Below are 17,237 nucleotides of genomic sequence, written 5' to 3'. Positions count from 1 at the left end.
ACAAACTAAGGAATTTCATCAAGAACATGGCTGCACAATCTTTTGTTAAAGAGATTAAGCCTATGACTGATGGATCTAATCAACTATCACAGCAGAAAACCCATCACCTGACATGTATAACTCCTGTATTGATACCTGACATGTATAACTCATGTATTGATATCTAACATGTATAACTCATATAAATGTACCTGAGGGGGTGTGCTCAACATTTTTTACTGATGGGGTCCGCTGATGGACTTTTGGGTTGTTTGCATGTTTTGCTCTTGTGAACAAAGCCTCTTTGAGCATGCACATACATCTATTTTTAGTGGGAACAAATTTCCATCCAAATGGAAAACAAATTTTCCAACAAAGTGATGGAAACCCCGGCTCTTAATTACCCATTGAGTAAGGCAGTGATGGAGCCCTGCTGGCGCAGTAGTTACGCGTTTGGCTGCTAACCAAAAGGTCGGCAGTTCAAATCCACCAGCCGCTCCTTGGAAACCCTAGGGAGCAGTTCTACTTTGTCCTATAGGGTCGCTATGAGTCAGAACCAACTCGACGGCAACGAGTTTGGTTTTGGTTTAAGGCAATGGTTTTTCTCAGTTTACAGCAGGGAAAATATGCTTAAGGAGGTCACACAGTCTCCAGCCTTACCATGCACATCACACAAACACCCTCAGACCCTGGGCTTTGACCCTCACAGACAGCCCTCAGTCTGTCCACCCAGCCTTGTGAGGCAGGGGGGCAGCTCCATCCTGTGACTCCCCCAAGCCCAGCACCTTGGCACACGCCAGGCACTTGTGTACTCATTGTAATCACACAGCTTGAATTTATTAAGCACTTACTGTTTGCCAGGCCTTCTGCCCAGGGCTTTACGTTCATTTAACAGACATTTACTGAGCACCTACTATGTGCCAGCCATTGTTCAAGGCACTGGAAATAGAGCAGTGAGTAAAGTAGACAAAAATCCCTGCCCTTGTGGAGCGGACATTCTCATGGGGGAGACAGGCAATAAGCAGTGAATAAATACATAATTATAATGTCAGTGATAAGTGTTATGGAAAAAATAACCCCAGATGGTGTAATAGAGTGGCTTTTGGGAAGACATCAGTGAGAGGGTGAAGTGACAGCCTCTCCAAGGAGGTGACATTTGAGCTGAGCCTTGTCCAAATAATGAGAAGTCAGGCCTGCTCATGTCAGGTGGAAGAACGTTCCAGGAAGAGGGGCAGCCTGTGCAAAGGCCTCGTGGCTGGGTGGTGCTGGGTGTGCTGAGGCATAGCAAGGGGCCAGGACGGCGACAGCAGCAGGAGCGAGGGGCAGGGGGAGCTGAGCTCGGAGAGGTGCTTGCATGGGTATGTTTGTCCCCATTTTCCAGATAAGGAAATTGAGGCTCAGAGAGAAAAATTAAAAAAAAAAAATTGTTTGCCCAAAGTTAGGAAGCAGGCAAATGACAGAGCCAGGATGCAAACTGGAACCAAAACAAACAAACAAAAAAACTTAACCCATTGCGGTCGATTCCGACTCTTAGCGACCCTATAGGACAGGGTAGAACTGCCCCATAGAGTTTCCAAGGAGCGGCTGGTGGATGCGAACTGCCCACCTTTTGGTTACCAGTCAAACACTTAACCACTGCGCTACCAGGGCCCAAACTAGAACCGGGGGACCCATAATCAGTACACCATTGACTCTTAACCTTTCTCCTGCATCAGAATGATGGGGTTTGGGAGGAAGTGATTTTGTTTAAAATGCAGCTTCTTTGCTGCCACCAGTTCCCCCTTCCCAAGAACCTGCTTCAGTGGCTCTAGGATGGACAGGGGTCGGCGGGGAGTCTGGACCATTAACCAGCCCCCAGGAGGTTCTGGTATGAGATGCTGAAGACATGCTTTGAGAAACTCCAGCCTGGACAGGGCTAGAGGGCGCCACCTATCGGTAAGAAATGAAATCAGTTCGACGGACCATGGCCGCCGTGCTGAAAACGTGAAATAAAATAGAGCCAGGAGAGAAAATGGCAACGTGCCCCACCCGCTCCTGCTTTAAGGGCTACCTACGTTTTATGAAACTTGTTTCCGTTTAAAATAGGTGTGTGTGCATATTCAAAGAGACTTTGTTCGCAAGAGCAAAACATAGAAACAACCCAAAGGTCCATCAGCAGGTGGGCTGATAAGCAAACTGTTGTATAGTCACCCAAGGGAATCTACCCAGCAATGAAAAGGAACAAACTCTTGACACACGCTCCAAAACATGACACTGACCCCCGAAACTATGGCCCCCGGACGCTCTGTTAACCCAGAACTGAAACCATTCCCGAAGCCCACTCTTCAGACAAACATTAGACAGGACTGTAAAACAAAAAAATAATACACGTGAAAACATGCTTCTTAGTTCAGTCAGATACACGAGACCCAATGGGCAGCTCCTGTCCAAAAGCAGGATGAGAAGGCAGGAAGGGACAGGAACTGGGCGAATGGACACAGGGAACCCGGGGTGGAAAGGGGGAGAGAGCTGTCACATTGTGGGGATGGTAACCAATGTCACAAAACAATACGTGCATAAATTTTTGTATGGGAAATTAACTTGAGCTGTAAACTTTCACCTAAATCACAATAAAAAGAAATATATGTGACACTGAGCGAAAGAAGCGAGATAAAGGAGCATATACCGTATACGAAACACTAACCCAAAACCAAACCCGTTGCCATCGAGTCGATTCCGACTCATAGTGACCCTATAGGACAGAGTAGAGCTGCCCCATAGAGTTTCCAAGGAGCGGCTGGTGGATTTGAACTGCTGACCTTTTGGTTAGCAGCTGAGCTCTTAACCACTACACCACCAGGGTTTCCATAGGAAACACTAGGAGAGACAAATTGAATCTATAGTGACATAAAGCAGACGTGCAGGGTGGTTACTGCAAAAATCATGGAGGAACTTTCTAGGGTGAAGGAAACGTTCTGTGTCCTGGCTGTATGGTAGTTCCATAGGTATGCACACTTTGTCAAAACTCACTCAACTGGGCGCAATTTATTGCACATCAATTATGCATCAGTAAAGTTGATTTTTTTAAGAATGTATGTGTGTATGTGCATGTACTGGGTTGCAATATAAAATATATTTCTTACTGGTGGGATGCAGTCCAAAAGGTTTGAGAAAACCACCACGCGACCTCAATGAAGTTCAGAGACACAGCTGCAGCTGGGGTCAAGAGATGCTGCAGTCTCAGCGCTGACTACCTTGGCATGTCTGAGCCCAGTTTTTTTCTCTTGTGAAAACAGGAGGGCTGGACCCCAGGGACATCCAGAGTAGCCGCCTCCTGGCTTTGACCTTGGATGAGTGACTCTACCACTTGGTCCTCGGTTTCCCTCAGATCTCCCAGGGAGATAAAGATAGGGCCCTACCTCAGAAGAGAGGGCAGAGAGGATATAATTAGATGCCTCAGGAGGCCAAGGCCCTGGGCACCAGGCCTGGGGTAGAGTGAGTGTTTCGGGGCTAGTGGCCATGGCTGTGGTCTTATTAGGGCCAGGGAGGAAGGGAGGGCCCAACCCATGGTATCTGCTAAGAGGCTGGGGATGGGCCGAGAGGCTAGGCTGCAGCCAGGCCTCCTCCTGCGGCCTCTTGTGCAGCTGTCCCCATCCTTCAATACTACCCCCAGCTGCTCTCTCCTCCCTCCCTGGAAACCAGACCCCGCTCACCAGGGTCCTATTCTGGGGCCGCAATGCTGTGTCAGCATTTCCTGCATGGACTCAGGGCCTGGGAATGGGGGAAGGGGCTGGTGCAGGGTCAGCAGACTGGGCCCAGAGGAGAGAACGTGTCCCCACCCCATACTCACACTCCCCACCACACCAGGCTGAACCACAGGGAAGGAAAGCAGGGAAGGACTCCAGGTTGGGTGGCCCCTCCTCCCTCTCGTCCTCTCCCTGTCCCCTGTCCAGGCCCCAGAAGAGTGGGCTATTCTGGGAGGGACACCTGTTGTTCCAACTCCCATCCCTGCCTACAGCCAAGGATCAGAGATGCTGGGGGAGACAGTTAGAGAGACAGAGACGGCCAGAGAGACAAAGAGAAATGCAGAGGGCCTGGAGCCGAGGAACAAAGACAAAGAGTGACAGAGATGGAGAGAGAGACACAGAGATAATCCAAAGAGACAGATAGGGAGAGACACCACCCAGAGACCTTCAGAGACCCTTAGCAGCCATAGGTGACCCTCCTCCCAAAAGCCAATGTGGAAAGAAAGACAGAGGGACCCCCAGGAGACCCTCAAGGGCTAGGGGTAGAAAGGAGTCAGGTCCTCCAGCCCACCCAGTCCCCTTCCCAAGAATTTAAGTAGGTCAGAGCCTGGAGCAAGAAGAGAATTAGGGCTAGAAAGGGGGGTGGGGGGAGGGACAGCTAAATTAAGCGGAGGAATTAGAACCACCCTCCCTAAGTGCCTGCTTCCAGAGTGGTGGGAGCGGGTGTTCCCTCAATAGCCTGCCTTCTCCCAGATAAACCGCCAATGTCAGAAGAGAGGGCGGCCGAAGACCCCCCTCCCCATTCTGCAGTCCTAAACCTTGCTCATTCTCAGTCATGAAAGACATGGGGGAGACAGACTAAGAGAGACAGAGTGACAATTATCCAAAGTGACAGAAGAAGAGACCCCGCGTCTCAGAGACCACCAGCAAGCAGGACAGAAACATCCAGAGACACGCTCAGAGAGACCTCGAGAGATAGCCCCGGAGACCCGTAACCCAAAGATACACACCGTCCGCAGGAACTGGACGTCGTCCTCCCCCTCTCCTCCGTCACCCATGATGTCGAAGCCCGAGGGGCCGGGGCTGAGGTCAGGGGACCGGGGAAGGGGGCCGTACGCTGGGCGGGCTGGGGCTGGAGACGGCAAGGGGCGCCAGAAGCACCCGAGAGGTGGATGGAACTGCGAGGAGGACGCGCGTGCTGGACGGAGACGGCCGGAGGTCCCCGCCCCCCGCGCCCCATTGGGCCAGGGCGGGACAGACCACGCCCCTCGCCTGAGCCCCGCCCCCAGGCCCCAAACCTTGGCTCCGGGAGTGCGTGGCGGGAAGGTGGGCGGAGCGTCTAGGAGGCAGCTGCTCTCCGTCCACTTCCACCGTGAGGAAGGGGCCATCATTCTCCCCATATCACAGAGGGCAAACTGAGGTTCTGAGTGGGGAAGTTTGGCCAACATCACAGCAGGGCCGGGATGCACACCCCTGCTCCCCCAACTTTAAAAAGCACAATACGCAGTGGTTAGAGCCAGGACTCTGAACCAGACAGTCTGGATCCGAATCCCAGTCCCGCCACTCCGTTGTGTGACCTTGGACAAGTCACTTAGCCTCTCCGTGCCTCAGTTTCCCCATATTAATAGAACTTACCTCCTAGTGCTGTTGCCCGGATTAGATGAGATGATTTATCTACATCACTTAAAACAGTGCCGGAGCATAGTAAACGCTATGTAAGTGTTGCTGTTATTTCAAATGCTGTCTGATGAGGCGGCGGGAATAATGGCCACAGCCGTGGACTCTCGTGTTCATTTCAGGCCCAAGCTAAGGGCTTTTTACTGGGTCTTATTTTGTTCTTAAAATCCTGTTATGCCTGTTGTTTAGAAGGAAAAAACCGAAAAACGAAACCTGTTCCCGGCGAGTAGAACTGCCCCGTAGGGTTTCCAGGGAGCCGCTGGTGGATTCGAACTGCCGACCTTCTGATTAGCAGTCATCGCTCTTAACTACCGCGCCACCAGAGCTCCCCTGTTTACAGGAGGAAATAAAAATGTGTGACCCTCCCTGTGTATAGTTTTAAGGCTATGATGCGTATACATCATGGAGCTCTCACCGCAATCTCGTGAGGCCAGTTCGCTTAGGGTCCCCATCCATTTACAGATGAGGGGAGCTGAGCTTTGGGAGGTAGGGTGATCTGCCCAAGGTCCCACAGAGGCAGAGCTGGGATTCAAACTCAGAGACAAGATAGAACTCTTAATCATTATACGTCGTCAACTAGGTATTTCCATAAAATCCCCCCATTAAAACAAAAACCGCTTTCCCAGACCAGGTCCTGACCCCCAGGGGTCTAACTTCGCCCCCGCCGCTCCCCCTCCCCGGGGCTGCGTAAGCCTTGAGGGCCGCTAGTCAGGAGACGCCCCTTTATGCAGATAAGTGCCCCGGGCTTTCCAAGCCTGCGCGCGGAGCTCAGGGCCGCCTGCCCCGGAAGGCCCCTGTAACCAGCCCCTTCCTGCTCCCGGCCCCAGCCCTGCGCCTCAGCACTCCGCGGAGCGCGCGCGGGGGGCCCTCTGCAGTTCCCTAAAGCGGGCTGCCTGGGGCCTAGAGGCCAAGCCCAGGGCGCCACACACGCGGGCCGCCCTGCCGGGCAGGCGACTTGGAGCTTCTGGGCCTCAGTTTCCTCATCTGTCAACTGGGCTAATTCGGAATAGTCCCTATCTCCTGAGATCCTGGGGAAGATTCCATGAGGAAATCAATTAAAACCTACCACATGGTAACTGATCAATGTAACAAATCTGATAAACGTATTATTACCAACATGTAATGGTGTATTTTAAGTTATATCAAATACATTATAGTTCAAAACAATTGCATATAAAATGTTATTAAGTATGTAATGGATTGCTATGTCACAGAGTTCAATATTGGTATGTTAATAAATTGTAATATATAGCACATAATTGTGTACCATGTTACTGAATTCTATAATGTATAATTATTATATAATTATATGTTTATGCTAATATGAATCATACATAACAATACCATTATATATTACGTCTATCATACACTATATAATGCATAACTGAATATTAAATATTAAGTTTTTCTTGCAATTTCACATGGAATATAAAATGATTCTGTGTGACCGTGCATTATATCATCTGTTCTTTTCCTTAGTCATCGTTCCATGTTTAAAGATCTACCTGTGTTGTTCTGTGCATGTCTGGTCTGTGACTGCTGGTGGCAGGTGGCACAGGACTGCCTGGTGACTGTCACCTTCTGTTTACTCACCACTCCCCTGGGGAGGGGGACACCCTGAAATTATTGCTGCAGTAAACATCCTTGGATATGTCGCCTAGTGGAGCTGAGTGAGAAGGTTTTGGGATTTCAGCTCAGGAGCTAATTGCTGGGTGATAGCTACATGCACAGACTAATTTGACTAAGGAGTGTCGGGTGGCCTCTGAACGGCTGCCTCGGGCCACGTCCCCCACCAGCACTGCCAAGGGTTCCAGGGCGCACATGACCCCAACCCATACTTGGCAGTTTCCAACTAATAATTTTTGCCAGACCAATAGGACGACTCACTGACATCTTATTTTGCATTTCCCTGAGCCATCACCAGTAACTTCGAACATCTTCTCTCGCGCATGCCTGTCAGAATTCTGGGTTTCCCACCCTTACTCTGACCATTTTTCTTCCAGGGCTGCTGTCTCTTTTCTTGCTGATGTGTAGTAGTTCCTTGTACGTGCTAATATTCATTTCACATTCCCTTGAAACACTGCGAGTATCTTTTCCCATTCTGCAGCCTGATATTCATCCCGCAGTGTCCTCATTAAACAGGAATCCTTATTCGGGTGTTATTGAGGGCATCGTTTTTTTCTGCCTGATGCGTTTTGGTGGTTTGATTCAGAAGTCTTTTCCTCTGTGGTTGTCTGTGCTGTTATTGCTGGTATTAACCGTCCCTGTGGGCCTTGAGGGCAGCATTGCATCTATACAAGTGCCGGGGCCTTTTCCGACCGCCTTCCCTAAGGCTTCTCTCACACAGACTACCAGGCTCAGCCAGGAGAGTGACATCACATCATGGAGATGCAGGTGCTGCAGGAGATGGGCTGAGAGACAGACAACACATTACAGAGACTGCCGCTTGAGACAGGCAGAGAGAGAAGGGCAAAGAGGCAGGAGGAGATGGGGAGAGAGGGTCTGAGACTGTGGGCTGTCATGTGATGGCAAAGCCAAAGAGAGTGGGCTCTGTGCCTGTCTAAATGCCATGACATGAAAAAATATCCAAGGAGACTTCTTTTAGTGAAAAAAAAAAAAGAAGAAGCAAAAAGATACTTTTAGGAGAGCTGTTTGGTCGAATCAGTTAACAAACTATATGTATCAGTTACCTAGTGCTGCTATAACACAAATACCACATGGAAGTGGCTTTAAAGAACAAAATATTATTTTCTCAAAGTTCCGGAGGCTAGCTATCCCAATCAGGGCCTCCACCCTGTCGGTTTCTTCCTGGTATGGAGCACTGGGTGTTCCTGGGTTCCCTGGCTTTCCTTGGTTTGAAGACCATCCTCACATAGTGTCTGTTTCTCTGAGTCTGTTCCAGCCTTCTTGTAATGCAGAAGTGATCAGTTGTAAGGGCTTTGAGTTTTGAGGTCACCCTACACTGACGTGACCTCATTAATGTAAAAGAAACAAACATATTCCCAAACAGGGTCACATCCACCGTTACAATGGCCAGGAATTCAACACATATTTTGGGGGGAAACAGTTCAATCCATCACACTATGTTTGATAGAATCATACGAATTACCATGACCCATTTATTAACTCCTGGGTACCTACTGTACAGAATTAGACACATATGTTCACCGAAAGACATGTGCTAAACTGTTCAGAGCAGCATTATTCACTGTCTTAGTTATCTAGTGCTGCTATAAGAGAAATACCACAAGTAGATAGATGGCTTTAACAAAGAGAAATTTATTCTCTCACAGTTTAGGAAGCTAGAAGTCTGAATTCAGGGTGCCAGCTCCAGAGCAAGGCTTTCTCTCTGTTGTCTCTGGGGGAAGGTCCTTGTCATCAATCTTCCCCTGGTCTAGGAGCTTCTCAGTGCAGGGACCCCAGGTCCAAAGAATGTGCTCTGCTCCCGGTGCTGCTTTCTTGGTGGTAGGAGGTCCCTCTGTGTCTCTGCTCCCTTGTCTCTTTTATATCCCAAAAGAGATTGACTCAAGATACAACCGAATTTTGTACATTGAGTCCTGCCTCGTTAACGTAACTGCCTCTAATCCTGCCTCATTAACATCATAGAGGTAGGATTTATAACACATAGAAAAATCCCATCAGATGACAAAATGGTAGACAATCACAAAACACTGGGCATCCTGGCCTAGCCAAGCTGAGACACACATTTGGGAGGGACACAATTCAATCCATAACATTCACAATAGCCCCAGACTGGAAACAACTTGAATGTCCATCAACAGGAAAATGGATCAAGACATTGTGGAATAGTCACACAATGGAGTACTATACAGCCATGAAAAGAATAAATGCCATGATGTTAACTAAAAGAAGCTAGACACAGTAAAGTACTCTATGTGTATACAGCTCAAGACCAGGCAAAGCCACTTTCTGTTAGAAGGCATGCTAGCAGTAACTTTTAGGAGGCAGTGTCTGGGGGATGGGAACGTTCTATTTCTGCATTTATATCACATGGGTATGCTCAGTTTGTGACAATTCAGCAGCCTACACATGTATGATTGGTGCTCTTTTTTTGAACTTCAATGAAAAAGTATTCCAGTATGACACATTATAAGTAAAAGAAAAAAACACATACGCTCAAAAGAAAAGTCTGCCTTTTTGAGTACGTATCTGTGTGCATAAATGAACAGTCAGCAGTTTGGATGAAACCCCGTAAATGTAATATTGGTCACCCTTGCCCCAAGAGGGACAGCGGGGTGAGGGGGGCTCCCAGAGCGTTTTACCTCCATCAGTAATGCTTCGACAGTAAGATAATAGTGGTCTCTGGATTGTAGAGGAGTAAATGAATTAATATTTTAAAAGCCTTTCGAACAGTATGTGGTAGAGAGTTAAAAAAAAAAAAAAAAAGTTCCACCATCCAGTTGATTCCAACTCCTAGTGACCCTGTAGGACAGAGTAGAACTGCCCCATAGGGTTTCCAAGGAGCGGCTGGTGGATTCCAGCTGCCGACCTTTTGCTTAGCAGCCCAGCTCTTTACCACTACATCACCAGGACTCCATGGTACACAGTTGGTGCTACATAAAGGTTTGCTGTAATAAAAGTAGTACAGTGAAAGTGTTTCCTGGGGTACAAATTGTGTCATTAAAACTAAACTTGGAATCAAAGAAACATTAGAAGAAATATTCAAAATGTTATGTTGTGTGAGTTTTCATTCAAACCTTGGGGTATTGTACACATGAAATGTTCTTTTAGAAATACAGACTCTTCTTTTGAGTGTGTGGGTTTTTTTTGTTTTTTTTTTTTACATAAATGTGTCATGTTAGGCATACTTAAAAAAAAAAAACCGTTTTTAGTGAAGTATGACAGTGACAGAACAGAGGATCACTGGGCAAGTGACAGAAAGATGGGTAGATAAAGAGACCGCTGGGCGATTGGGGGTGGGGGCGGGCAGCCACCGGAAACCTCAGCCTGGAGGGATCCCCCATGAGGGGGAGGGACCCTTGGTCTCTCCGCAGCCTCTTCCTTCCCCCTGGCCTGGGGCTGGGTGGGGAGGGGCAGTTCCTCTTTCCCTCTCAAGCACCGAGAAGGCCCCGCTCCTAGGGAGCTAAGCAGCTGGAGCCCAGGCGAGCGGGGAGGAGCTGTGAGCTGCGCTCTTGCAGGACCCCCTCCTCCGCAGGAAGCATGAACAGGAAAGACAGCAAGAGGTGAGAGGACCCTCCGAGGACACCGGGGGCATCCTAAGCCCCTGCGCTTTCGGCTGCGTGGGAAGGTGGGGGAGGGACAACGGAGGGGGTAAGGTGCCCGAGTCCCCCCGGATCTGGAGCAGGGAGTACCAGACGGAAAGATGCTTCAGACCTTTCTTCAGAGGCACTTCTGCATGGATTCGAATCTCCAACCTTTGGCTTAGCAGCCAAAAGCGCGTTAACCGGTTGCATCATCCGGGGACCCCTGGGACATCCTAAGGGCTCAATGAATCGGTATCGACGGCTGTTGAATGACAGCTGGGCATTTACTGAGTGCCGAATACGCACTAGGCAAGGACTGAGCGCTCGGTAAAGATCAGAGCTAAGGCTGGCGGCTGTTTGCCTATGTGTATCTGTGCCTTTTCCTCCCCGTCTCTGGAGTCTCAGCTGCCTTGCGACCCCCTCTCCCCTACCTCTCCTAGCTCCGCAGGCTGGGTGTCTCTGTCCTTCCTGTGACCTTACCGTTGCCCATCAGAGTCGATGCCCCCTGCACTGGAAACTCCAGGCTCCTGCAGGGCCCTACCCCAGGGGAGGGGAGTGTGACGCAGAGCAAGTCACTCCCCTGCCTCTTAAACCGCTGCTAGGGCTCTAGGCAGTGCAATCCGCAGGTAAGGGGCAGTGGCTGGCTATGTCTGCGCCTTCTGAGCTGGGTTTCCTACCACCTGGACACCCATGCCTTCCTGTCCTCATGGAGGCAGATGGCGGCTGGGTCCCCAGTGTGGGCAGCTCGTCCAGCCTCCCCCAGGATATCCCTGATTGGCAAAGGGATCCCCTTCCCACAATATACAGCAGTTTAGTGGCGGGAGCGGCTGCCGCATTTCCCAGGTGCAGGACCTCAGGTAAGTCACTTACTTCTGTGTCTCAGTTTCCTCTTGTGTCAATAGGATGACCATCGTCCCTCCCTCGGAGAAGCTTGTGAGAACCTAGACCAGCGGCTCTCCAACCTGAAACCAGATCAAACCAAACCTACTGCTGTCGATTCCGACTCCTAGCGACCCTATCGGACAGTGTAGAACTGCCCCACAGGGTTTCCAAGGAACAGCTGATGGATTCAAACTGCTGACCTCTTGGTTAGCAGCCGAGCTCCTGACCACTTTGCCACCAGGGCTTGTCCAAATCACTTGGAGGGTGTGTCAGACACAGATTACTGGGCCCACTCCCCAACGTTTCTAATTCTGCAGGTCTGGGGACGGGGCCTGAGAATTTGCGTTTCTAATAAGTTCCCAAGGGATGCAGTTGCTACTGATTAGGGCCATGTTTTGAGAAACACTGATCTAGACTGAGTGCTCCACCCTTGGCCTCATGCTTATGAAGCACTTAATCAATGCCCAGCTGCTATTCAACAACAATCAATACCAATTTACGGAGCCCTCAGGATGTGCGTAGTGGTTAAATGCTATAGCTGCTAACCAAAAAGGTCGGCAGTTCGAATCCACCAGGCGCTCCTTGGAAACCCTATGGGGCAGTTCTACTCTGTCCTATAGGGTCGCTATGAGTCGGAATCGACTCCACGGCAACGGGAACAGGAATAGGATGTGCTCGGGGTCCTTGGGTGGTGCAGTTAACGAGCTCGGCTACAAACCCAAAGGTTGGAAGTTCGAGTCTACCCAGAGGCATCTTGGAAGAAAGGCCTGGTGACCTACTTGCAAAAAGTCATCTACTGAAAATGCTGGGGAGCACAGTTCTACTCTGACACACATGGGGTCGCCATGAGTTGGAATCCACTCAATGGCAACTGGTTTGGGTTTTGGTTTGGTTTGGTTTGGGATGTGCCGGGGACACAGCAGTGCCCTTATTAGGAGGGTCTCCCTGTTTCCTGTTCCACCCGCTTCCCCAGGCCTGGTTTTTACTCTGCCTCTGTGGCTTTCTCTCTCTGCACCTCAAGGTCATCTTCCCCACCTCTGGCCACTTACCAGCCTGGGCAAACTGAGTCCATTATTTAGTACCTTGAGGGAGCCAGGCATCGAATGTTCACAAGGTCCTGGGGAAGGTCCAAGGACGACCCTCACTTTTCACACGAGGAAACTGAGACCCATAGAAATTAAGTGACTAACACAAAGTCACACAGCCAAGTCGAGTGTCTCAAACCTGGTCCTTTCTGACTCCTGCATAACCCAAGGCCATGCTGCCTGATTCGGCTCCGTCCTTCCTCCTGACATTCTTGTCTCTCCATTACCCTCTTTCCCCAACTGGAACAGGAGCCTTGGGGAGGCACAAGGCAGGCCGAGGGTTACTTCTAAACTTTCTTTGAAGCCATCGTAGCCCCAGGGACCCCGCCTAGCTCTGAGGAGCCCTGGCGAGGCCACTTCCCACCTGTATTTTGTCTCAAGGCCCCAAATCGAGGGACCTGGGCTGGCACTAAGACTCTGGGTCCTGCTAAGAGCTGGCTTGCGGGGAAAGGGGTGTCCCCTAGTAGGCCTGGAGGGGGGAAAGGAGAGAGTGGGAATTCCAGGGGTAGGCCTGCAGGAGTGGGCTCTTAGGAGGTGGCGGGGGAGATGTTGGAGAAAAGGGAATTCTGAAGAGTCGGCCTGAAAGCAGGATCTCCCATAATGCCCCCTGGGGAGGATGGGATTGATCCTAGGGGTCTTCTCCCATGATTCCCTGGGAGATCAGGACTAATCCTAGGGGTCGGCCTACAAGAAGCCTTTCCAATGATGCTTTGGGACCATGCAGTCAAGAGGAATTTGGGGGCACTGCCTGGAGGAGGGAGTTCCCATGATTCCCTGGGGGGTCTTTAGTCCTGGGGGTCTTGTCCTATGATTCCCTGGAAGGAACAGGAGTAACTCTGAAGGCTTACTTGTAGGAGAGGGCTCCCACGATTCCTCAGGGGGTCTTAAATACTGGGGTTTTCTCCTGTGAGTCCACGGTAGGTCAGGAGTAACCCTGGGGCTTTGCCTTTAGGAAGCTCCTCCCATGATGCCTCATGGCTTTGAGGTCAAAAAGAATTCTGGGTGTCTGCTGTGAGGAGGAAACGTTGGTGGTGAAGTGGTTAAGCGCTACCGCTGCTAACCAAAATGTCAGCAGTTCAAATCCACCAGGTGCTCATTGGGAACTCTATGGGGCAGTTCTACTCTGTCCTACAGAGTGGCTGTGAGTCGGAATTGACTCAACAGCAATGGGTTTGGTTTTGGGTTTGGCCGGGAGGAAGGGGCTCCCATGACTCCCTCAGGGCTGTGCCTGCAGGAAGTCACACCAGGAATGCTCAGGGGTGACAGGGGCGCGGGGCCGGCCCCGACTGGTCCGCCGTCACAAGACCTGCCCCAGCCCCCGGGAAATCAGCAAGGTTATGGCTTCCATGGCTCTGGGCGTGCTGAACGACAGGGGCTGCAGTGAAGATGAGCTGCTGGAGAAATGCATCCAGTCCTTCGGTGAGTGTCCCTCTCCCCGGCTAGCCTCCCCAGGCCTCATGCTGGGTCAAGCACCCCCCTCTCTCTAGGCCTCAGTTTCTAGGGATATAAAATGGGGGCAGGAGCGTGAGGAATGAGCCAGGCATCCTTCCCGAGATGGGGAGGGCGCAGAGACTTTGTTCCCCCATCGTTAGATGCCTCTTTTGTGCCCAGCCTCGTGCTGATGCATACTGGGAAGCTTGTGGTTCACTTCTGTTGTTGTGAGGTGCCTTCAAGTCGCTTCTGACGCATAGCGACCCCGCGTACAACAGAACGAAACACTGCCGGGTCCTGCGCCGTCCTCGCAATCATTGTTATGCTTGAGCCCATTGTTGCAGCCACTGTGTCAGTCCATCTCGTTGAGGGTCTTCCTCTTTTTCACTGACCCTCTACTTTACCAAGCATGATGTCCTTCTCCAGGGACTGGTCCCTCCTGATAACATGTCCAGAGTAGGTGAGATATAGTCCCGCCGTCCTTGCTTCCAAGGAGCACTCTGGCTGTACTTCTTCCAAGACAGATTTGTTCGTTCTTCTGGCAGTCCGTGGCATATTCAGTACTCTTCTCCAACACCGTAATTCAAAGGCGTCAGTTCCTCTTCGGTCTTCCTGATTCATTAAAAAACACAGGTCCACTTACAGCCACCAGTTACTTACTGCCCACTTACTTACTAATATAACGTATAGTTAGGGAAACTGAGGCAACAGAGATTCCATCACTAATCAGGTAACACAGCTCGTAAGTGACAGAGCTGGAATTTGAACCCAAAGGAGCTGGGTCCAGAGTCCTGGCTCTTAACCACTACTCTATGTACAGCACAGACAAGGAAACTGAGGCACGAGGATGTTGAGTTGCCTGCCCAAGTTCATACAGGAAGTTGCTGGTAGAGCGAGGGTTTGAGCCAGACTGTCCAACTGACCCTCGAGACTGTGCAGTCCATTGCCCAGAGGCCAGTCTGACACAATCCCCTTCTTCCACCCACCCCAGACTCAGCTGGCAACCTGTGCCATGGGGACCACGTTCTCAACATGGTGCTGGCCATGCATAGCTGGGTGCTGCCTTCCGCCCACTTTGCTGCCCGGCTGCTGACCTTATATCCTCCCCAGGTGGGAGCAGAGGTTGGAGGGAGGAGGGCAGAGTTGCAAAAGCCCCAGAGATGGGGACAGGGTGAGTGGGGCAGGTCGGGGATGCTGGATAACAGAGCCTTGACCAAACTCAAGTACCAGGAAGCCACAGGGAACACGCAGGAGCTGAGGCAGCTGCAGATCTGTCACCTGGTCAGGTAGGGCTGGACCAAGATCACTACACTCATGACCCAAACCCCACCCTGCTGCCCCCCAAAACTACCTCCCAGATACTCCCTAACCCAGTTCCCACAGACCCACCTAGCCCTGCTCCTATAAATCCCACTTGCACAAGCCCCCAGCTTGGTTCTAAGACTCTCCCAGTTCTGCTCCTTAGAACGCCCATCTCCTGGAGACCCTCTCCGACCTCATGCTCAGAGACCTCCAGCTCTGGTCCCCAAAACCTCCACCTCCCAGAGACCCACCATCCTGCTTTCCAACAATCCTACTTCCAAGAGATCCCCCTGCCTAGCTCCCATAGAATCCTGCAGACTGTGTAAGAGACCTCAGTCCTTCTCCCAGCAGACCCAACAGTCTGGTGCTCCCCCAAACCCTGACCTTCCAGAGACCCCCTGCACACCTCGAGAGACCCCTCCTCAGCCCAAGAGACTCCTTCCAGAAACTCTCCGCTCTCCCACCTCCCAGCCTCCTCCCACCATCTCCAAATCACCCCCAGGTACTGGCTGACCCGGCACCCTCAAGCAGTGCACCAAGAGCCCCAACTAGAAGAGGTTATAGGTCGCTTCTGGGCCACTGTGGATCAGGAGGGAGGCTCAGCCCAGAGGAACCTGGGGGGCTCCTCCAATCTGTGAGTCAGCCCCACCCCACCTACCCCCTTCCTGCCCAACCCCCTCCTCCCACCCCCTCCACATCCTCCAGTCCTCTACCCTGAGTCCCTCCACTACCCTGCCCCTCTTTGCCCCTAGCCTGAGCCCTGGTGGCCCTGGTCCTCCACCCACCACGAGTAGCCCTGGCCTGGGCAAAAAGCGCAAAGTATCCTTGCTTTTCGACCACCTGGAGACAGAGGAGCTGGCTGAGCACCTCACTTACCTGGAGTTCCGGTCTTTCCAGGCCATCACGGTGAGGACCCCCACCCAGCTGGGGAGGAATGGGGGCAGTGGGACCTGGCTGGGCCAGGCAGGACTGGGAGAGCTCTTGCATGGGTGCTGGGCAGGGATCTCAAACCCTAGAGGGTCCAAGAAAGTGAGTTAAGCTGGCCAAGCACAGACTTCCCAGGTTCAAATCCTAATCAGCCCCTTCCTAGATGCATGACTTTGAACACACACTTTATCATGGGTAGTTTCTCATCCTCTCTGGGACTTACTTTTCTCACCTGTAAAATGGTCATAATAATTCATTATAACCATAATAATTCAGAGAATCCAGTTAGTTTGTCTACTTAAAAATGCTTATGCAGTGTCTGGCACATTGCAGCCAAATATTTTACTCAATTATTACAATTTATTTAACAGACACTTATTGGGCACCTAGTATGTGCCAGGCAATGGGGTTAGTGAACAAAATAGATAAAAAATCCCTTCCCTCATACAGCTGACGATTGAGCTGGGGGAGGGACAGATAATAAACAAGGCAAATCAAGAATCATATATAATATAATCAATCTATATATATATAATATAGTCAATAATATATATAATATGATCAATAATGTATATAATAGAATCAATAATATACATAATATAATCAGTGTATGTATAATATAATCAATAATGTACAATATAATCAATATGCATATATAGGATATCATCGATAATATCTAATATAATCAATAATATACATTAATACTATATTAGAAGGTGCTAAGTGCCAAGGAGAAAAACACAGCCCATTATTGTGTGTGTGTGACCTACGGGTGCCAGATCTTCCAACTGTACCTCAGTTTCCCACTCCTTAGCTGTGTGACCTTGGGCAAGTCACGTAAATTCGCTGCCTTAGGCTGCTCATCTGTAAGAAGGGGATGTTAATAGTTCCTGCCTCGTAGAAACAGCACCTGGTTCAGAGTAAACCCTATTTGGTTGAACCATTTGAAACTGCCATGTTTTACCTACCCAAATGGCAATTTTAGGTGCTGTAAGCTAGATATA

The 17,237-nt window shown here is 50.4% G+C and overlaps 2 protein-coding genes across 2 annotated transcripts in view; one reads left to right on the top strand and one right to left on the bottom strand.

The window, feature by feature from the left end:
* Positions 1 to 4,762, bottom strand: part of RYR1 (ryanodine receptor 1) — a 131,783-nt gene extending 127,021 nt beyond the window's left edge. Inside the window, exon 1 of the mRNA XM_023742308.1 lies at positions 4,715 to 4,762. Coding sequence (XP_023598076.1) covers positions 4,715 to 4,762 — 48 coding nt within the window. The remainder of the gene's footprint in view (positions 1 to 4,714) is intronic.
* A 5,671-nt stretch (positions 4,763 to 10,433) lies between these two features.
* The window catches only part of RASGRP4 (RAS guanyl releasing protein 4), an 18,735-nt gene continuing 11,931 nt past the window's right edge, over positions 10,434 to 17,237 (top strand). The window contains exons 1-5 of the mRNA XM_023742307.1: positions 10,434 to 10,585; positions 13,808 to 13,992; positions 14,996 to 15,290; positions 15,809 to 15,940; positions 16,059 to 16,212. Of these exons, the coding sequence (XP_023598075.1) occupies positions 10,563 to 10,585; positions 13,808 to 13,992; positions 14,996 to 15,290; positions 15,809 to 15,940; positions 16,059 to 16,212 (789 nt within the window). The 5' untranslated portion in view covers positions 10,434 to 10,562. The remainder of the gene's footprint in view (positions 10,586 to 13,807; positions 13,993 to 14,995; positions 15,291 to 15,808; positions 15,941 to 16,058; positions 16,213 to 17,237) is intronic.

Source organism: Trichechus manatus, unplaced genomic scaffold (genome assembly GCF_000243295.1).
Source record: "Trichechus manatus latirostris isolate Lorelei unplaced genomic scaffold, TriManLat1.0 scaffold00207, whole genome shotgun sequence".
NCBI lineage: Eukaryota > Metazoa > Chordata > Mammalia > Sirenia > Trichechidae > Trichechus > Trichechus manatus.
The sequence above is the reverse complement of the archived record's forward strand: the minus strand, read 5'-3'. Positions and strand labels throughout refer to the sequence as shown.